Raw genomic sequence first — 22,714 nt, 5'->3', positions numbered from 1 at the left:
GAGGGCCGCGGAAGATCGGCAGGAAAAGTATAGCAAAATAAAATGAATAATTTAACAACTTGAAAAGCTTATGAAGCCAACATAAACAAAAAAAAGCTAAATAATCTTATTTACAATGTAGACTATTATGCTTTCTGTAGTACTTGTATGGGTTTAGGAATGCATCAACTTCATCAAGTTGTAAAACCGGGGTCTGCAGAAAAAAATTGCGTGTCACGGCCCATGTAAGGGGGTCCTTGGCTGGAATCTACCGGTATCTGGGGGGCCTTGTCATGGTAAAGTTTGGGAACCCCTGCCTTAGTCTATAGCCTCCCCGCCCCGCCCCACCTCGCCTCCTCTCCTCTCCTCCTCTACTCTACTCTCCTCTCTTCACCTCCTCTCTTTTCTTTTCCCTTCTTCTCCTCTCCTTTCCTTTTGCTTCATCTCCCTCCTTTTCTCTCTTCTCCTCCCCTCTTTCCCTTGTGCCTCCTCTCCCCTCCTTCTTTGATTATCTCTTCTCTCCTCTCCTCTCTTCTCTTCTCTTCTCTTCTCTTCTCTTCTCTTCTCTTCTCTTCTCTTCTCTTCTCTTCTCTTCTCTTCTCTTCTCTTCTCTTCTCTCTTCACTCTTCTCTTCTCTTCTCTCTTCACTCTTCTCCTCTCTTCTTCTCTTCTCTTCTCCTCATCTCTTCTCTCCTCATCTCTTCTCTTCTCTTCTCTTCTCCTCTCCTCTCCTCTCCTCTTCTCTTCTCTTCTCTTCTCTTCTCTTCTCTTCACTTTTCTCTTGTCTTCTCTCCTCTCCTCTCCTCTCCTCTCCTCTTCTCTTCTCTTCTCCTCTCCTCTTCTCTTCTCTTCTCTTCTCTTCTCTTCTCTTCTCTTCTCTTCTCTTCTCTTCTCTTCTCTTCTCTTCACTTTTCTCTTGTCTTCTCTCCTCTCCTCTTCTCTTCTCCTCTCTTCTCTCTTCTCTTCTCTTCTCTTCTCTTCTCTTCTCTTCTCTTCTCTTCTCTCCTCTCCTCTCCTCTCCTCTCCTCTTCTCTCCTCTCCTCTCCTCTTCTCTCCTCTCCTCTTCTCTCCATGGTGGCATGCTTACTGTATGTCTCTTCTCCACAGCTCCTCCATCAGCGTCTGGCCCTGCATCAAGCCCCAACGGCTTTACAGGCCTTTAACGCAGCCCCCGGCTACATAAAACACACACTTAATGACTTCCATAACGCTACAGTTGTGGTAGTAGTAAGCCCTATACGCCTGTGTCTCTTTAAATTCATCTAAATCGTTTGCTTTTCATGACCGATTACTACATGTAGTATTCCGACGGCCTTAAATTAGTGTTTTCTTTTGCATGTAGTGAGTAGTGCTGCAAGATTTCGGGTCAGACGTCCAACATGACACTGTCCTTCAGTGCTAACAGATGCTTTTGCTTACTGTAACTGTGAAAAACATGAAATTTCAAAAAAAAAAATTAAAAGTGAATGCATGAAAGCCAAGCCGAAAAAATAATTTAAAAAAAATCTCTTTTTTTGCATTTACAGTAAGCAAAAGTATCTGTTGCATTGAAGGACATGTTGGACGTCTTTGAGCCAATCGTGTGTGTGTGTGTGTGTGTGTGTGTGTGTGTGTGTGTGTGTGTGTGTGTGTGTGTGTGTGTGTGTGTGTGTGTGTGTGTGTGTGTGTAGGCACTGTTAAAGTCCAGTGGCTGCAATAGCGTGCAGAATGTCTCCATGGTGTTTTTAAATGTGTATGTATCAGTGGCTGGTAGCACGGCTTGTAGAATGTTCCACAGCCTTCCGTCCTTAAGGTAGCAGCCTAGCAGGACGCCTGAGTTAAGGTGGAGGCTCCTTGCGCTGCCCTGCCCTGGATGGCGGTGGCTGGGGCTGGGGCTGGGTGGTGGGGCTGGGGGCTCCCATGGGAGCTGACCTGCTGTCCGGTGGGCTAATGCCTGGGAAAAACTGCTGACAACAGTAGGCTTCCTCCCCCGGGACTCTTCCAAAACCACCACCCCCACACACACACACACACACACACACACACACACACACACACACACACACACACACACACACACACACACACACACACACACACACACACACACACACACACACACACACACACACACACACACACACACACACAGACGTAGAGATCACTTCACATGCACACAAATACTTTCCACACTATAACGCACGCACGCACACACCTACCTTACCCCACCCATGCACACACACACACACACACACACACACACACACACACACACACACACACACACACACACACTGCATGTAACCCACCCAGTCTCCCACCCGCCGCCTCCTCCTCTTCCTCCTCCACCGCTACTGCTAGGTGGCCAGTCCTGCTCTGCCACATCCAACGATGAGAAAAGTGCCTGAAAGAATAACTGACCTGTGTATTTCACACCGTATGGAACTGCTGACAAGAAAAACTGTCCTTCTGGGTCTCCTTACCCTTTTCTTTCATTTCCTGCGACAGGCCCGGGGTAGGCTTTCATGAATATGAGCCGTGATCAGAAACACATGTTTCCAAAATGTGTACGGTTGGTAGGAAAGAAAGAAAGAAAACACTAACTGTGGTGGATATGCTTCTGATGTATACAGTGAAAACGGACACACGTATAAAATTCTGAGGGGAAAATATTACCCTGCTTTTAATTATATATACGTACACTAATGAGGTTTTCATGTAATGAAAATGCTCCATTCCAACAAAAGCACACCATGGTATAGCCTATATTCGTGCTCAATAATATAACATGAAATTAAATCAGAAACCTTTAAAGCATAACCTAATTAGTATAATTCGGTATAAGTTGCACGGAGGTTATGTTACCATTGCAAGTCACATGCAGTATTTTTCCCCCTTGGCTGAACTATATTCAGAACAAAACCACATTTTCATGGGTAATCACAGTCTGTGTGTGTCTGCACGGTACCCATGCACTTCTTTTGTGTGCCGGCCGCGGCCGGGGGTAATCCTATATTTTTCCAGTGGTTTGACTGATGTCATCCTTCAAGTGTAGTTTCTCTGACATTTTGAATAATTTTATGCAGTCTACCGTAATATTAGCTGTAGACATACATAACACAGAGTATAAATTGCAGTGTTAATTCAACTCTTAAAGAGTACTCAAATACTTCCAGTGGTTTGACTAATGTCATCCGACAGTACAAAGTGTAGTTTTTTTTCTGACATTTTGAATCATTTTATGCAGTCTACCATATATTAGCTGTAGACACAACTACGGTACACAGAGTTGCAGTGTTAATTCAAGAGAACTCAAATACTTTCTGAAAGATGGTAAATCGACTCTTCAAGTGTGGAATCAACACTATGGTGAATTCAGGTAAATTGGGCCACTTTGGGCCATTCGCTTATATACAAAAAAAGTGGCCCAATTTACCTGATTTCACCATATATTTTACCAGATTTATTACGATTACGATTATGATTACGATTATACTTTATTTAGTCAGTTTTCACTGAAATTCTTTTTGCGTCCCTGAGTAACACTCGCTTAAGACAGGAGATACACATAACATCACATCACAAGACTATTGCACAACTGACAAAAAACAAGAACAAGACAAAAACAAATAACACAGGACACAGGCCTATATACAGACATACATGCATACATACACAACCCACATAACTTACACATATTAGAGGTCACATATGAGCTATTAAACATTACGCTGAGCCAGCAGTAAATTACTGGCACCAAATTACGAAATTAAAGAATATTAAGATAAAAAAGAGAAAAAAACACTTTCACCATCCCACAATGGTAAACTAAAGGGGAGGTTTTGATGAGAGTGTTGACCTTCTAAAGATACACAGAGAAATTGTCAGCACCCGTCCATACTGTAGCTTGCCTCAATGCCTGTTGTATTTGTTCTGGTCATAATGGCCATACTGTGAAAAGGAATACGGTGCTGGCTCAGAATGAAACAAACGGCCACAGGAGAGAGAGAGAGAGAGAGAGAGAGAGAGAGAGAGAGAGAGAGAGAGAGAGAGAGAGAGAGAGAGAGAGAGAGACAGACAGACAGACAGACAGACAGACATATGCAGAGAAAATGAACGGGGGCTGTACGGACAGAATAAGGTAGAAGGAGAGAGAGAGAGAGAGAGAGAGAGAGAGAGACAGAGAGAGAGAGAGAGAGAAAGAGAGAGAGAGAGAGAGAGAGAGAGAGAGAGAGAGAGAGAGAGAGAGAGAGAGAGAGAGAGAGAGAGAGAGAACTTCCATGATCCCCCCTCCATTTGGGCATCAAAGACATCTGCCTGAATGTACAAATTGTTTGTGGTTATGAAAATGCTGAGCAAGGAGAAGAGAGGAAAAGAAAGCAGGGAAAGAGAGAGAGGGGGAATTGACAGAAAAGGGAAAACAGAAGAAAAGGAAAAGCTGTGAAAAGTTGAGAAATGAAAGCAGAACATTGGGAATAGACTCCAGGATATTGCTTTAGGATTGTGACAATTGTCGCCTAAAGTGACCCATTTCTTGGTGTTCTTTATCTTTTTAACATTTAACATTTTCCTCAAAGGTAGCACAATAATATGTAGGAAAAGGTGTGATCTCATCAGAAGGAGAATGATTATATATTTTTTGTGATTACGTTTGTGGGTTAAACAACGAAAAGAAAAAATGGTCCTTAAATTGACAGGCATTTCTGACGTCACAAAAACACTGCTGTAACATCTGGTTGATGGATGCGTCAGTGTGTGCGTGCATGCGTGTGGGTGCATGCGTGTGTACGTGCGTGCGTGCTGTGTGTGTTCACATCCATGTGCATATAAACATTACGTGTGTGTGTTAGTGAGTATGCCTGCGTGCGGGTGTGCCAATGACACCAAAGGCAAGGGCGGCCGGGTGCAGGTGCTGGTGCATATCAAATGGACTGAAGGCTCTTTTTGGCTTTGGCACTCCTCCAACACTTTACAGATGTTCACTCACTGCTACATGAGGGCAGAATTGGACACCTCGCAGACACAGACAGGCTGGTGGGCGTGGTAGAGGTGAGCAACACACACACACACACACACGCGTACGCACGCACGCACGTGCGCGCGCACACACACACTCAACTCATTACCACCCCACCCCACAGAAATAAATATGCCCCATCTCCTTTAAAGGGGCTCTAAGTAGGATTAAAATTAATTAATTTAATTTTTAATCAATTTAATTAATCACTGTCCAGAGTCAGCCAATGCTTATTTGAGTCATTAGTGAGTGAACGATTATTCTCGTGACCACTTTTTGACGGTCCGCCCGCTGAGAACCCCACATGTAACTTTGGACAGAGCGGTCCGCTACGAGAGTCGTGGGAAACACTTTTCTTATTTAAAAAAAATAAAAAAAAATCGCTTGATATACCGTATTCAGATTTGTATCAACTGCTGGCATTCTGTGATGAAAAACATTCTCACAGAGAGCTTATTTATTCATGACGGTGTAGATTTTGAGAAAGGCACGCCACGGTCACCGTGCAAACTACGTAATCCTACCTTGTGCCCCTTTAACGAGGCGAAAGGGGAAAGTGGAGGTTTCATGAGCTCTGGCTCTCCTCAGTTGAGGCCACAGCAAATTTAGTTTGAGAGCAGAAATGACATTTGACGAAACAGAGAGCCAGGGCAGGGGACAGGGTAGGGTGAGGTGAGGGACAAGGCGAGGTACAGGGCGAGTTAAGGGACAGGGTGAGGTGAGGAAACAGAGACCTAGGGCAGGGGGCAGGGTGAGGTGGCAAAACAGAGAGCCAGGGCAGGGGGGCAGGGTGGGGTGAAGCACAGGGCGAGGTAGTGGGGGTTGGACTGACCTGGGCTGGATTTGGTCTGGGGGCAATGGCTGGTGTGTGTTAGTGTGTGTGTGTGTGTGTGTGTGTGTGTGTGTGTGTGTGATAGTGGCCATAAACCCAGGCATGTGGCAATATTACAGGTGGGGCAAGACTTGATGCTTGATGGGAGAGGAGGGGGACCAGAATTGGATCCTCATCGCATTGTATGCCTTGGGGCCCTTTCGGATGACTTTGTCCTGGGCTCAGCCAAAGCTGTCAGCAGCCCTGCCTCTCCTACCCTATACCCTCAACACACCCAACCCCACCCCAGATGGGGTAAGGCTTAGAAAATGCTGAACACATTTCAATATTACAGGTGGGGTAAGGCTTGGTGCTTAGCAATATTACAGGTGGGGTAAGGCTTGTGCACTATTACAGGTGGGCTAAGGCTTGGGCAATATTAATGGAGAAATAGTGTTTGGCGTTTGGAACATACGGTAGGGTCGTGAAAGTATACTTAGGGTCTAAAGGGGTAGCCTGGTCCTGACCATCCCATAATACTACCATTTCATTTCGTATTCATGGTCTGGAGGTTGTTTGATCTGACGCGATTGCAGGAAGCTGGAAGGAAATTTTCGGGAAAATCAGGATAAGTTATTGAACAAACATATCTGACATCTATCTTTGGAGATGTAGGACAGTTTAACAGACATATCTGACAGAACATCCTACCGTAGGATAAAATTACAACATAGGACAAATCCTGCCGCTCAACATTGCTCCACAGAAAACAGGTACCAGACGTAGTGCGGAGCCAAGTCTCTTGGCGGAAGTACGTAGGATGGTGTGTGAGGCTACTAAAGGGGATCCTGGCAGAAAAAAGTCCCAGTATCCCTCTATGCCAGTGTTTCTCAACCTTTCTATAGGCGAGTCACCCTTTCAATTCATGAAAAATCTCAAGGCACCCCAAACCTACAAGCTGTTACATGGCTTCGCATCCGATACCACACAAGCTTAGAAAATAAACACAAGGGAGACGTCATACAACCTACGTTCGAAGTTGCAGCTTACTGGAACCTAAACTTACTTTACTGTGTGTAAATGGCAGATGAAAGATTCCACTGACTAAGCATTCATTTATTAATTTAGACAAATATGTATTATATTACATAATTTGTTTATCAGCCATGTTTCCACGGCACCCCTGAGGGGGGAACGCGGCACCCCAGGGTGCCTCGGCACCCCTGTTGAGAAACACTGCTCTATGCCTCTCGTCAGGGAACCTGACATGAGGGGAACAAACAGGACAGTTGTTCCAGGCCCAGGGAGAGGAGGGGGACCAGAATTGGGACCACAATGAACACTTTGACAAAACTAGGCTACTTTTGGTTTTGTCTAAATGTTCTGTAATGTCACCCACCGCGTGGCTTTAGTAAATTGCGCATGGGGCATTAAAGTTTTAAAAGTTATCACATTGGTGTTTACAGTTCATTGTAGGTTGGTTGCATGTTATGTATGTCCTAAATGTGAGCGAAGCTCACTTCACTGCAAATCAAATCTAACCTTGGGTACCAATAAAAGTTATCTAATCTAATCTAATCTAATTTATTGGCTCGAGAGGGCCCTTTCGGATGACTTTGTCCTGGGCTCGGCCAAAGCTGTCCGCAGCCCTGCCTCTCCTACCCTACACCCTCAACACACCCAACCCCACCACACCTTGCCTCTCCTCAGGACTGGTCTGGGCTGAAAAATCAGGCTGGGCTTTTTCAGTTAAGGCCGGCCCGCCAGGCATTAGGAGAGAAAATGAAGCCTGTGGAAACAGTTTTAGTAATCTATAACGAGCTATTTTGACCACAACAGCCAAAATTAATACTTAAATCGGACTTGGAGAGGTCATCTGTGGCGGCATGAGGACTGATACCACTTTCTTTCTTGTTTCCTTTCTTTTTGCATTTTATTTTTTTGTGTGAAGCACATTGGAGTTGCACCTGTGCATGAAATGCGCTATACAAATAACCTTTCCTTGCGTTGAGGGACAGAACAGGCCAAAATCATCAGCAGTCCAACAGGCAAATGCCCTGTATGCCAGTGGTGTAGTCTACTTTTTTATGGTGGGTATACTGTATATTTGAGCATTTTTTGAAGTGGGTATACAGTATATATTTGTGCTATTCAAAACAATGGATCAATCAATTTTAAGTGGGTATACTGAAATCCCTGAAATTTAGAAGTGGGTATACTCCGTATACCCGCGTTCTACGTAGACTACACCACTGCTATATGCCTAATGGCCAATCCAGCCATGCCTCTCCTCTGGGCACACAGCTGCCACAGAGGGCCTGTGTGGGGCTGCATCTCCAGCAACATCATCTCCAGAGAGGCCGGCCAAGTCCTCCATGTCCAGTATCCCACCAACACAAACACTTACACACACACACAACGACAGCTTGTTTGTCGACTTGACTGAGCGCCTGGCCTGCCACACATACTAATAGTGTTATCAGTGGTGAACGAGTACTCCCTGCCCCATGTCAAGATGTTGCAAATTACTGATAAACACCCCCCTCAAACACACACGCACACACACACACACACACACGCACAGTGGGGCCGATCTGCCTGCTTGCTCCCCCCTTTCCCTCTTTAAGTACTCTGGCTGGCAAGCAGAGTATATAACGAAAAGGCCGAGGCACCTTACCTGCCACAATTACACTTCACTGTGTACACAGGCTTAATGACATGTTTGCGGACGGTCTGGGCTCGTAAAAAAGGCCAATTGTGGCTACATGGTTTATCTGATGGCAAGTGCTTAAGCTACCTGAGCACTGACTGACATGCAGGGTCCCCTGGGCAGCAGGGAAAACATTTGCTCGCAGGTTGTTGCAGTGTGTAAATAAATGCACAAGTCAAATATTGACTCTGTTTTTTTTGGTGTATTTTTTGTTTTGTTTTTATTTCTTGGTGTAACCAAGTAGTGTGCTCCCCACCTCCACCTCTCTCTCCCTCTCTCAGCATAAATCAGATGCCAAAAAAATCTTTGATAGAGGAACAGTTTAATTTGATTTATATGTATCCATTATTTGTCATGAGATTGAAACGATCAGTCTAAAGCAGAATAAGTTGCCCCATCCAGACAAATGCGTTCCCTTTTGCCTCAGCAATTTCGTTTAAAATAAACTATTTCCGTGCAAAGGACATGAGCTCGTTAGGGCAGTGATATAAACACTGGCGCTCAGTGATTGCTGGAGAGCTAATTCTGTGTATTTTGTCAAATGTCCCATGTGAGTAGCCATTGATGCAAATCTGTTCCATTTAGAACCACAGAAACACCAAAGACAATGATGATGTAGCCTATCCTTGCTGGGAGACAGAAGGAGCCGTTTAAAACATTTGTTAAAACATGAAATTGTTCAGAATTTAAAACATGTGCAGATCAAAAAATTGTCAAACGGGGTAGGCTACCTGACACATGGCTCTAGACAGTAGAAGAACGGTCTGTCTCGATCCTTCTTTTAAAAAGCCACACGAGGCCTGTAAAATAAGGGCCCATGGTGTTACATAAGTGAGTGGCAACTTTACTGCTCTCTAATTAAGAAAGTAATTCGTGCGTCTGATAGGGGTGGTACGGTTCACAAAATTCACGGTTCGGTTCATATCGCGGTGTCAAGGTCACGGTTTTCGGTTCTCTACGGTTCTTTTTTTTAGTTCATGATACATGGTGCACTGGATAATAGAATCGGACTTATCACTAAATATCCTACATATGGTTTGTATAGGCTTATAATGTGAAAATGGTGTGATTTTAATTGTGTCATCCTCTGATTTGGTCTTATACGCTAATGTTTTAATCAGAGAGACTGGATAAGATACTCCTAGAGTCTCTGTTTTATATATTTTTCTGGGCAGTACATGAATTGCGGTTTGTGATGGATTGCACGGTTCGGTTCGGTATGCGTGTGAATTGTACGGTTTCGGTTTTCGGTGCGGTTTGTGCCATCCCTAGCGTCTGATGGAGAGAAAACATTAGGCTTGATCGAGGACTCCCGGGTCGTAACCAGTGAGACACATAAACAGATAGATAAAGGCCACGCGGGACTCACAAAACTCTTTACCTTGCGTGTGACCCACAACCACACACTGTTCCGTGCAAACCATAGTCTTTCCACAAATGACAACGAAATCATGATGATCAAAATTAACTCAACCGCGGGCATGAAAAGCCCTGTGGGTGTTTCCCCTTGCTTTTTTTTTCCTCAAACAATGTGACATTTCATGTAATGGGCTTTTAATAGCAATATAAATAACAAAATGCATCTTTTGTTATTGTTTCATATGACGTGCGCATTTTAAAGTGTATTGTGCGTTTTCCGTGAACTCTAGTGTTCCCCTCGTAAAAACCACACTGCGGTTACAAGGTGTTACAACGCGCTGACGCCAGAACTGGTTGGACACGCTGCCAGCCGCGAAACCTCTTCCAGTGGCCCCAGGTGGGATTTTTCCACCTCGGAGGAGAGGGAGGAAAATAAACACAGTGCAATCATTCAGTCACCCTGAACTCAGGCCGTACCAGCGGGAATCCGAAGTTCTTGGAGGCGAGCTGCACATGGGCAGTGAGCGCTGAGCGAGTCCACGCTACAGGGGGGCCTTCTGTAAGCCTTTTCACAGGACAGGGCTTCCCACCAACGCTCAGCGCCATCATCCTGTCCAGTAGTTTTCAAGATGAACGTTTTCAGCTTCTCCAAACGTCCTCCAGTCCCGTTTGGGGAGTCACTCTCGGTAACTTCTGGCACTGCGCGACCCATCATGTTGGAGAGATGAAAAGGTTGGAGCGCGATCACCGCACTGATGCTAGTGGGGTCCTGTCATGTGTGTGGCCAATGCTGTTGCTGCTGATGAGGGCGTTTGTTCCAGTGGGTGTGAGACAGGCGAGGGCTTGTGTGTGTGTGTGTGTGTGTGTGTGTGTGTGTGTGTGTGTGTGTGTGTGTGTGTGTGTGTGTGTGTGTGTGTGTGTGTGTGTGTGTGTGTGTGTGTGTGATCTCTTGTCCAGGCCAAGCAGCGTGTCCTTGGTGTCAGCGATGGGGCCACGGGGCGTGTCCGGTTCCACCGACGGTGCCAGGACACACACCAAGCACGCGCAGAGCCAGGGAATATGAAGAGTTTCTGACAGAGGTTGAATAAGAGAGGGGGGGAACAGTTGGGTTGGGGTTAAGAGCAGTTGAGTTGACGTGGGGCCGGGCCGCTGCCACTGCCACTCTCATCTCTGGGTTTTCATCCATCCAACATATGCAGTGCTCTGGCAGGGCAGGGGAGGACTTGGAGCAGGGCAGAAATCCCAATGCTCTGGACCTCAAAGGGGAGAGAGAGAGAGAGAGAGAGAGAGAGAGAGAGAGAGAGAGAGAGAGAGAGAGAGAGAGAGAGAGAGAGAGAGAGAGAGAGAGAGAGAGAGAGAGAGAGAGAGAGAGCGCAGTGTGACATTTGGAGAGAATATAGCAAGTGATGATTGTGCGTGGAGCCAGAGTAGACTGGCAGACTAATTGCGAGGATTCGAGATGGAAACACATACTGCCCAGACACCATCAGGGATACACTTACACGCTGACTCTGTTCAAGATCAGTAGCATAGGCACCACATGCAAATGAAATCAGGAATAATTCACATGCACGATTGCTGCCTTCCACAGGCACACTGCGCGACTGATTTAGGAGGTAGGAACGAGCATCCAAGCTGCCTGCTGTCGACCTTTTACATGTTGAATTAGAGATCATGAATGCCTTCTTCCATTGCAATGTTTCAAATATCAGTCCACATGCACGTGTGTCATTATGATTGCGTGCGTAACTAAAATGACATTTGATCTCATCTTCACCGAAAAAGGGCATTAAAGCGCATCACTGGCACTGCGTGAGATACTACCGCATGATATGGACAAATGACAATTACGTCATATCACAAGTGTGAAATGACAAGTTGACGCAATATTGTACCAGACTACCACCATGTGGATAGTCGAGGAACTACGACTCAACCAAAGACCACTGAAAGGTTTGAATAGGTAGTTGTAAGAGTTCACTTCATTTAGCCTACAATTTGTAAGCTCACAACTTAACACTTTTCTGACAAACATCAGTCAGAAATAGCAAAAAAAACACAAAAATGTTTGAAAACTTTTTTTTTACTAAAAGGCTCTGTGCAAATGAACAGAAATGACTATGTGGACCAAAGTTTTCAGTAACAAAGATGGGGACAGCATAGTCTGTAGGCTACACGTATGTACATGGAGCTGTTGTGTATTGACATAGTAGTGTTAAATGTAGAATGTATCAACCTTTGATTACTTTCAGGCAAAACAGAAATATCCTCTTAATTCCATTGAATAATAAATAGTGGTTCGGATTAAAATGGTTGGCCTATGTTTTTTGTATTGTAAAAAATCCTGTTTTCATACAGACAAAAAAATGTATCCACACTTCTCCACCACACAACATTAAAGCCAGCTGAGATCCTCAGCAAAAAAAACAACAACATTGTTACAGTTACCAGATAAAAATGACAGTAGCTTTCTTCCACCATTACTGTTGAAGTTATAAAACATCACAGCAAGGTAAAACAGTACATTCAGAGTATAAACTGACAAGAGTCCAGTGACTTTGGACAGGTGTAATATGAAACCTCGTGATCATAGTCTTCCTTGTCCGGTGATATTTTCCTTTCAGAATGTCTTTCGAGAAAATTTCCTTTGTGAACGTATACGAGTCACGAAGACTAGAGAGGTTAGCTTGTTTCCCCGTTTGATGGAGAAACATCAAATAATTCCAAAATGGTGGATTTTCGTCCCATGATTCTTTGCAGTAAACGGTAAACAAACCTCTGAGGAGAGTCTTTTGTTTCATTGAGTGCAGATTTGATATCCTTAATAGTGAAAAAAAATGAGGCAGTCTCTTCCATCTTGCAGAATTTGCAGAAGAATTTTCCTGGCTTGGTTTACAGTTCATCCTGTAGAAAAGAGTAGAAGGACAAATATGTTACAAACTTGGAAAGTCAAGTGTAAAAAAAATCCTGCACACTGTCCATAGCACCAGTACATTTTAATACAACAGATGACCGAAACGTATTAACAAAAATACTGAATCAGAGCAAGATATCGCAAAACACGCCCACTCAATGTAAAAGCGTGTGCTCAAGTTGGGTCTCCTAAGGGGGCGTTGTCCCCTACTTCTTCTTCTCTTTTTGAGGTGTTTGCGCAAGACGTGCGCTACCGCCATCACCAGCGCTAAGGGGACTTCATTGATTCTCAACCTCAGGACTCCGAAGGTCTCCTAACTGAAGGTCTCCTAAATGGGCGTTCACCCAACATAAAGTGGATACCGGAAAAGAAACAAAATGACGCTTCTTGTTAGATCCACTTTCTTTGGTATTAATGTTTGCTGGTGGAATGGACAGAGTGCAGGATTTGTTTTTACGCTTGAATGACAACTTCACTGGGATAATATCCGACGCACCTGTTCAACTACAGAGGTGTGTAAAAGCGTCTATGTAGAACAGACTTAGAAACACCACCAACGAAAAGATAAGCTCAGCCTGGGGTCTGATCCCAGGGGCAGATCCCAAGTTAAAGGGATATGCCACTCAAAGGTCAACACGGAGTCATTTCGGTTTGGGAACTATTTTCTGGTGACCAATGCTGATAGATTTCCTGAGTCACCAGGAAAACGCTTTCTCCCACTCGGGACTGTGGGGAGACCCTCAATTTCACCTGAGAGTAGCGTATCTCTTCATAGGATATGGATATACAGTAGGCCCATGCAGGGTAGCAAAGCAAATGAAAAAGCATTCATTTTTGCTGCATTACTAGTTCACAACGCACTTAACACATTGTTTTAAGATTTAAAAGACTACAGAGTGTTGCTTTCATTTCTTCAACTTTCAACTTCAGCAGCATCCTTGAAGTTCACCTCGTCTTACCCCAGCTTTCCCTTCCTCTCTCCTTCCCTCTTCTCTCCTTCCTTCCTGCACTCATCTCCTCCCTCTCCTTCCTTCCTCTATTCCTCCCCCTACCCCTCTCTCCTTTCTCTCGCTCTCTACCCTTCCTCTATTCCTCTCCCTCTCACTCTCTTTCCTTCCTCTATTCCTCTCCCTCTCTTTCCTTCCTCTATTCCTCTCCCTCTCTCTCTCTCCTTCCTCCACCAGCAGACTCCTCTCCTGCGCTCCTCATCTCCTCAGCACTCTTCATTACTATGTTAAGCCCCAGGAGCTAGCGGCCTGACACAAACTTATGACACCCGCGCTCCACCGCACAGAAGCTTAGATTAGGGAACCGACCATTTATTAAGGAGAGAGAGAGAGAGAGAGAGAGAGAGAGAGAGAGAGAGAGAGAGAGAGAGAGAGAGAGAGAGAGAGAGAGAGAGAGAGAGAGAGAGAGAGAGGAAGAGGAAGAGGAAGAGAAACCGAAAGGAAGAGAGATGTGAATGAATGAGTAAAGAAGTAAAGAAAGAAAGAAAGAAAGAAAGAAAGAAAGAAAGAAAGAGAGAAAGAAAGAGAGAGCGAGCAAGGGAGCGAGAGAGAGAGAGAGAGAGAGAGAGAGAGAGAGAGAGAGAGAGAGAGAGAGAGAGAGAGAGAGAGAGAGAGAGAGAGAGAGAGAGAGATGAGTGAGGAGGGAAAGTGAGAGCGGAAGGGAGACTGGACCTAAGAGGCTTATGTACCTTGAGTGAGGACTTGTCTTGTAACCATGGCGATAGCTGCTGCAGCCGCTGATGGAGGAGGTCGGCAATGACTGAGGCGTCACGGCTGTTGATGTACTCACCTCCAGCATCCCTCTAGAGAGGAGAGGAGAGGAGAGGAGAGAGAGGGGGAGGAAGAGGAGGAGGAGGAGGAAGAGGAGGAGGAAGAGGAGGGGAGGAGAAGAAAGAAGAGGGGGAGAGGTGGAGGAGCAGGAAAGAGAGGAGGAAGATTAGAAGAGGAGAGCAAGAGAGGAAGGAAGAGGAGGAGCGAGAGAGAGGAGGAGGAGGAGGAGAGGAAGAGGGGAGGAGAGGAAGAGGGGAAGAGAGGAGGGAAGTAGACGAGGGGAAGAGAAACAGAAGAAGAGGAGAAGGAAGAAAAAGGAAAAGAGGAAGGAGGAATAGGGGAGCAAGACGAGGGGAAAGAAAGAGGAGGAAGAGAGAGAAAAGAAAGGAGAGGGAGCGAGCGAGAGAAGAGATAGGAAGAGAGAGAAGAGTGGGAGAGAGAGGGAGAGAGAAAAGAGAGAGGAGGAAGAGGGCCAGTGGATTAGCAGAGTGGTGGTGGTGTGGGTGGGGGAAGCCTGCCTAATACCCTGCTGCAAGTGCAGTGCAGTAGGTCTACTAATAATGCTGTGAAAAAGCCAAGAAAAAGTTCTCTGGATGCTAAAAGCGGATTTCATGTAGGGAACTATGGGAAAGCCTGACTGAACAAAAGCTACATGCAATTAAATATATTTGGTCAAGTGGAGAAGTCATTAAAAAGTTTTTAAGTGAGTAAATGAAGAACAAAAATAACATGACTTTGGAAAACAACAACAAGAAAGCAAAGAAAAGCCTCTGGCCTCTGTCCAAACTGTTTGCTCATTTCACTGCATTGGGAATGATGTCCATTGTTCAGTCATTTCCCTTCACAATATAGAGTGAATAAGTTACAAGCATTTTGGATTTAGCCTGAGAGGCATGTAAAAAAGTATTGTGGAAATTGAAAAAAAAAAAGATTGAAACTATAAGAAACAAAAACGGGGGCACACCCTGCATCTAAATAGTGCGGACCCCTTTTTTGTTTCAATTGGGCCAGCACCCAAGTAATTAATGACCCCTGAGTGACGCCTGCTTCCTGCTACAATTGACTTTGAAACTATAAGACAAGAACAAAACCAAAAACAAGCTTACACAGTAAGATAGCCGAATGAAGGGTTCCGATGCAAAACCCTCTACATATAGGGTTTTCAGGCCGACCAAAACGGAGCCGGTGCCCGCACCAGTTGCGTTCGGCACTTAAGTGCTCATCTGCGAACCACCCGTGTTCATACCGGGCTCTGAACTTTTTCGGCACGTGACTGTGTTACCTGGACGAACCTGCTGACGGCCACGTTGTCGTCACGGTTCGCGAGGAAAAAACAAGTATTTTTTGCGGTTCGCATTGCGAAACAACTTTCCGGTTCGCGAACGCTAATTTCTGTGGCATGAACACGATGGCCGGCTCGCGATTAGATGCAGGAACGGGCACCGGTGCGGTTCTCAGTCCGCCTGAATGCGCCTATAGTGCACTTGTAAAGAGTTTTACAAAAATGGGCCCCGTTTCTATAAATTTATAAAATAAATAATAATCAGTCTATTTCATTGGATTTGTTTGGGTTTACTCAACACACTTGATGTTCAAGTGGCTTTTTGATTTGAGAGTTGATGTTTTAACAGGTTTTTTGAAAGGCATTCCGAACTCTTCAGATAAACTTCTTAAGCAACCAGTCAGGTTTAAACCAGTACATCGGCATTTACTATAAATAAATCATGAACGAAAACAAAACATGGGTAACATATAGGTAAATCAGGCATATACAGGCTTGTCATAAGCTGCTATGTAACCATTAACCCATGATGAAGACTCACCCTGCTGTTGCTGAGGTGGGGGTAGAAGCGGACGGTGGGGTAGGCCTTCACCCCTGCAGTCTGACACGTCTGGTAGTGGGCCTGGCAGTCCACCTTCCCCGCACGCACCTTGCCCTTCATCATCTGGACACACACACACACACACACACACACACACACACACACACACACGCACACGGTAACGTCTTCGTTCTTCTTTCTTCTCCTCTCCTCCTCTCTTTTCTCTCTCCTCTCTCTACTTTCCTCTCGTCTCCTCCAGTCCTCTCTGCTTTCCTCTCCTGTCCTCTAGTCCGCTCTGCTTTCCTCTCCTCTCTCCTTTCTACTTTCCTCTCCTATCCTCTTTCCACTTTCCTTTCCTCTCCTCTCCTCTTTCTACTTTCCTCTCCTCTACTCTCCTCTCCTCCCTTCTCCTCTTTCTACTTTCCTCTCCTCTACTCTCCTCTCTTCTCCTCTTTCTACCTTCTTCTCTCCTCTCCCTTTTCTACTTTCCTCTCCTCTCTCTGTTCGGGACCATAGCCAACTCCTGTCTTGTTCCTGATGCCACCACAGCATTTAAATTCTATCTGAAGTGAAGTGGCCGCTCTCCTCTCCTCCCTTCTCAGCTGCTCTTCTCTTCTCTTCCTCTACATGCTCTACTTTCCTCTTCCGTCCTCTCTCTACCCTCCTCTCCTCTCCTCCCCCTTCGTCTGGGACAGGGCTGGACTGGCCATCTGGCATAGTAGGCATTTCCAGGTGGGCCCCAATTTTCAGAAATGTACATTAACTTTTTTTTAAAAACTAAGGGCCCACGAGGGTGCGGGGCCCACCGTTGAGTCAGTTCTGTGCTGCTAATTATGAGGGGGGCCCCTTTAAGACAAAAGTGCCTCGGCCCTAGTTCTCCCCCGGTGCAGCCCTGGTCTGGGACAAAAGCCAACTCAGCTGTCGTGTTCCTGATGCCACAGTATTTAAAGTCTATCTCTCCCAGTGACACTGCAGTGGCAGGGAACATCTTTCCCTCTCAGCCCTGCAAGCGACGACACCTGTGCTGTTCTACAGCGCAGAGTTGGAAACGGACAATTAGGAGTTGGTGAGACGTACAGTATACTTGGAAAGTTAGAGCAATTTCCGTCTGAAGAGCTAAAATGGAAAATGGAATGTGCTAAAATGGCAAAACAATTCTTTAAAATTAAGATTCAGCTTAGAAAAAACCCCATTATATTTGTGATGTGTAACTAAATGTATTATTTATCTCCTACGGACTGTCTAATCTTAAAACAGAACTTGTCAAGCAAATTATTCATGCTAGGTTTATCCTGTCTCTTGTAGGGATGCACCGATACCGATACTGGTATCGGTATCGGCACCCGATACTGCTCATTATACTCGTACTCGTACTCCTCAAGCACTTGCCGATACAAGGAACGACAATGCTATTACACAAAACAATGCAAAATCTTGTCACGTTCTGTGGACTTGAAAGCAGCATGGAAAAAAGTGCCACCTCATACATTTACTAACATTTAAATCTACATGGAAATGGACAATAAAAATAACACAGGTGGAAAAAAACAAGGCCATGCATTTATTTTCATTGTATTTTGGTGGTAAAAGGTATCGGTATCGGCAAGTACACACATTAATGTACTCGTACTTGTATCGGTTTCTTGGCATCATGGCTTTCTTACCCGTGCCAGGACCTCGAACTCGGGAGCGAAGTGTTGGCAGGGTCCGCACCAGGGGGCGTAGAAGTCCACCACCCAGTGCTCCTTACCGCCCAGCACCTTACTGCGGAAGTCCTCCGGTGACAGGTCTACTGAGGCCCTGGGCATGTAGCTGAAGAAGCGAGGAGGAGGAGGAGGAGGAGGAGAAGGATGAGGAGGATGAGGAGGATGAGGAGTCAGGCATCGCTACAGAGGTGTCAAATGTGTTGGAAGCCATCTGCCAAATAATCCCTGTGGATTTTCTCTTTCCACAGGTGATTTCATTAATGGAGTAATCTACCAAGCTGCAGAGGTGTATTAACTGATTAACTGGCATCCTCATCAGTTATTGATCGGTTGAAAAAATGAATGCAAGTAGACTTCCTGAGGAGTATACTAAGACGCTGGTTCAGGAGTATACCAGGTTAAGTTTCCTTAAGAAAATGAGGACTCCAGGCTCTTCTGCTGTATTAGGTTATTATTTACCTCTTAACTTAACCTGGTTTACTCCTGAACCAGCTTCTTAGTCCTCCCCCCTGATCCAGAATGGTCCACTTCTCACAAACACAAACACCGAGAAAACATGGAAAATAGTGAAGCTAAATTAATTACCCCATTGCCCAGGCACGAAGGGAGTGCGCATCCCGATGCCACCCGTTGTAGCCACTGTAATTGAAAAAGAAACAAAGCAAAAAACGCAATTAATCCACCATCACCCAACACTGTGTACTACAAGCCAAATGAACACAAACAAATAACAGATCCACGCAGTGCAAAGACCGACCACACTCGCACACATACGTTTGTGTAGCAAACAGATACTCACTGGTAGACGTCTCGGCGGTTGGCATTGTGTGGGTACAGGCGTATCTCTGGGTAGGCCCTCACCCCCTCCCCCTGGCATAAGGAGTGATACTTCTGACAGTCCACTGTACCCACGTTAATCGTGCCGCTCAGCATCTGAGGAACACATGCAGTTCAAAACATTAATCAACTTTTTCATTTTCTTTTTTTTGGGGGGGGGGCGTCGAGAGAGGGATATGACATATTTTTTAAAGGAATGTTAGAAATTACATTTCCAATGCAATTAAGTTATATTCAGGGGACCTAGAGAAGGTGGGGCCTATTTTAAAGGTGTCTACATTTAATATAGGTCTAAATTGCATGGAGAAATCCTCATTTGTGTTCATAGTATGGCCCTCGGAGGACTTTTACAGGGGGGGGGGTCGAGAGAGGGACAGGAAATGAGCAGGGAGAGAGAGAGTCAGGGAACAGGTTGGCAAATGACTGGGCCAGAATCGAACATGGGTCACTAGCGGTGCAGCCCAGTACCCTATCGTTAGAGCAGGGGTGGGGAACCTACTGTAGGTCTCGAGGGCCATTTCCCTTGAGGCCGTTTTATCTGGCCCCCAATGTAATTTTAATGTTATGCAGCTTCACATAAAATATGACATATTTTGTCATGGAATCTTAGAAAATACATTTGCAATACAATTAAGTTATTTTCAGGGGACCTAGAGAAGGTGGGGTCTGTTTTAAAGGTGTCTGCCTTCAATATGGGCCTAAAGTGAAGGGGGAAATCCTGGTTTGTGTTCATAGTACGGCCCTCGGAGGACTTTTACGGCACTTGGATGAGCTTGAAGTGGCCCCTTGAATGAAAAAGGTTCCCCATCCCTGCGTTAGAGCCACGGTAGGGCCATTTCATTTTTTTTCGCTCTTGCCTCCATCAGACAGGACAGTCTGAGAGGAGACAGGAAAGCAACGGGAGAGAGACATAGGGGGAGAACCTAACCTCGGGCCGGAATCGAACCCTGGTCTCCGGTGCAACAGCCAGTGCCCTTAATCATTAAGGATTAAGGAGTCTATAGAGATCAGAAAGCGCAGCCCAAAAACCATGAACAGGGATGAGGGGCATACATGTTCTGGACCACTACACCTGGACCACCATCCTAAGGAGGACAACAGCAGGAGGTGTGACGAATCAGTCATTACAACATCAGCTGATTTTAAAGCATGTCACACATCAACATCAGATGGAAGTCCAGGGTTCCCACAGATTTTTCATGAACAAATTCAAGCACTTTTCAAGCACCTTCAAGGACCAAACTTTCCATTTTCCAGCACCTGTAATAGGTCACGGGAAGGGGGTGTGGGGGTGGGGTGGGGGGTCCCCCCCCCAGAAATTGTTGTGTTTTTAAGATGCAATTTCCTGTATTCTAATGAATTTTAGACTGTCGAATGGCAAATTCAATCTGATATCTCACTACCTCAGGTATCTGAACAATTTATATCTATTATTTGGCTTACTGAGTTTGACTTTTCTGCTTTTTTTTTTTTGCATTTTCAAGCACTTCACCAAAAAGTCAAACATTTTCACAACCTTGAAAACAGTTAATTGAAATTCAAGCATAAGTGGGAACCCTGGAAGTCATACCGTTGAAACATGTCAGGTAAAAGATAAAACTTTTACATGTCTGAAGTAAAAGAAAACCTTAAACACTGTGCAGGATTTTTTGTTGTTTATTTCCAGAATTCATGCTGCCCATTCACTAATGTTACCTTTTTCATGAATACTTACCACCACCATCAAATTCTAAGTATTCATTATGACTGGAAAAATTGCACTTTTCATACATGAAAAGGGGGATCTTCTCCATGGTTCGCCATTTTGAATTTCCAAAAATAGCCATTTTTAGCTGCAAAAATTACTGTACTTGGACCATACTAGAAAATATGTGTTTATTACTTAGTAAACTTCCATGTAAGGATCAAATTTGGCAATAGGCAGCCCAGTTTCAATGAGCAGCATAGTTGCAGTACATTTTTTTGACCATTTCCTGCACAGTGTCCCTTTAAGAGCCAGTGCCCTTGCCGTTTGAGCGACGGCCGGGGCCGATATCAGCTGACTTAACTGCAACTTAACTTGTGTTGGTTTATGCTCGCATTACATTTCATCTTAACGCCACATCCTGTGCCATGTAAACATGCAGCTGTTCCTAGGGGGGGCGAGCAGGGCATTTGCCCCTAAGCCCAGGGCCCTCCGCTATTGGTGGGGGGGGCCTATTAAGATCTTGGCTGGCAGTATAGGGGGCCCTATCAAGTGTTTTGCCCTGGGGCCCAGTGTGCAATTGTTCTGTCACTAGTTCCTGGGTAGTGTCTGAACCTGATCTGAAACGTTATATGAGGGACAAATTCACACCGGGAAGGAACGCCTTGTGCCAACAACACGCTCGATTCCTGAGTAAACACACGGGCGCAGTTACCGTTGGAGCTGCAGTTGGTAATGCCACTCTTGGTAATGTCACGGTAATGTTGTTTTAATGCAGTTAAGCTATTTAAGCAAGTAGTGAATGTTCCCAGTGATCCCATCTGTATGAAAGGGCTACAACCCTAAAACCAATGGACCGAATCATTTTGCCAGTTGCTTAGAACCCACCGAGCTGTGTGCTGTTGTCACTTCCAAATTTCAAACAGTAGACAAAACTGACTGTGATGGAGTAGCCATCAGTTGGGGCTATGGGTGCTGCTCTGACTGTCACACCAGCGAAGCCGGCTCTTTGTTGCAGTGGTCAGAGCACATGTTTAGTATTACATGACATTACCCTAAGTTGACACTTTTTATCCAAAGCGACTTATTTACAGGGTATTGGTTACAGTCCCTGGACAGTGTGGGGTTAGGCGCCTTTCTCAAGAACCCCTCACTTATGGAGTGAGATAGGGAGTGGATAGGTGGGGCTTCAAAGCAGCAACCCTGTGATCTAAAGCCCATGTCTTTAACCACAGCTGCCACAGCTGCCCAGTACCCTGGGAGGACAGGATTCAAAGCTGGGCATGACCGCTCTCCTCCTCTGCTACACTAACTTGTGTCCTGTACCCTCTGTGTCCTGTACCCTCTGTGTCCTGTACCTTCTGTGCCCTGTCCCCTATTCGACTAACCCGGGCCCCTGTTTAACGTACAATACTGAATGACAAACCTTCATCTCAAAATGCCATTAGTAAGTACAATAATGATAACAATCGAATAAAAAAAACAAACAAACAGATGCTGTATATGTGGAAGATTAAAGACTATATCTTTAGAACTATTCTGCCCTACAAAGTCAAAGTGCAGCAACTACATATTTTGTCGAGATTGATTTCATATTGAAAATGGTCTTCACAACACCTCCTTTATGTTGTGACAAAGCCTTGCGGTCCAATCGTGTCCGGGTGTACGGATATTGCTGTGTCAAATTGACAGTCACCACAATATCCAACCTAATATCAAGGCTTTGAAGGCCTTTTCCTCTGTTCCAACGTTGGCATAGTTACTGCACTTCACCTTTGTAGGGCACTATTGTGTGTGTGTGTGTGTGTGTGTGTGTGTGTGTGTGTGTGTGTGTGTGTGTGTGTGTGTGTGTGTGTGTGTGTGTGTGTGTGTGTGTGCCCTTCCTCACCCGTGCCACCCTCCTCCACTCCGGCAGTAGAGCCTGGCACGGCCCGCACCAGGGGGCGTAGAAGTCCACCATCCACATGGCGTCCGACTTCCTCCGCTTGACCAGCTCTGGGAAGGTGTCAGGGGTCAGGGAGATCACCACTGGGTTCACAAGGTCCTGTGGAGAGGGACAGGGGGTTAACATTTACCTCATGCGGAGTCATAGTGTGCATTCCAATACGCGAACTTGC

The 22,714-nt window shown here is 45.4% G+C and overlaps 1 protein-coding gene across 1 annotated transcript in view; it reads right to left on the bottom strand.

Annotated features, from left to right (window-relative positions):
* Nucleotides 1–11,920: 11,920 nt before the first annotated feature.
* The window catches only part of dnajc10 (DnaJ (Hsp40) homolog, subfamily C, member 10), a 34,891-nt gene continuing 24,097 nt past the window's right edge, over nt 11,921–22,714 (bottom strand). The window contains exons 17-23 of the mRNA XM_063214441.1: nt 22,486–22,641; nt 18,876–19,009; nt 18,662–18,715; nt 18,035–18,182; nt 16,371–16,493; nt 14,466–14,579; nt 11,921–12,759 (exon numbers count right to left, since the gene is read on the bottom strand). Of these exons, the coding sequence (XP_063070511.1) occupies nt 12,748–12,759; nt 14,466–14,579; nt 16,371–16,493; nt 18,035–18,182; nt 18,662–18,715; nt 18,876–19,009; nt 22,486–22,641 (741 nt within the window). The 3' untranslated portion in view covers nt 11,921–12,747. The remainder of the gene's footprint in view (nt 12,760–14,465; nt 14,580–16,370; nt 16,494–18,034; nt 18,183–18,661; nt 18,716–18,875; nt 19,010–22,485; nt 22,642–22,714) is intronic.

Source organism: Engraulis encrasicolus, chromosome 13 (assembly GCF_034702125.1).
Source record: "Engraulis encrasicolus isolate BLACKSEA-1 chromosome 13, IST_EnEncr_1.0, whole genome shotgun sequence".
Taxonomy (NCBI): Eukaryota; Metazoa; Chordata; class Actinopteri; order Clupeiformes; family Engraulidae; genus Engraulis; species Engraulis encrasicolus.
Note: the sequence above shows the minus strand (reverse complement) of the source record. Positions and strands in the feature narration are given on the sequence as shown.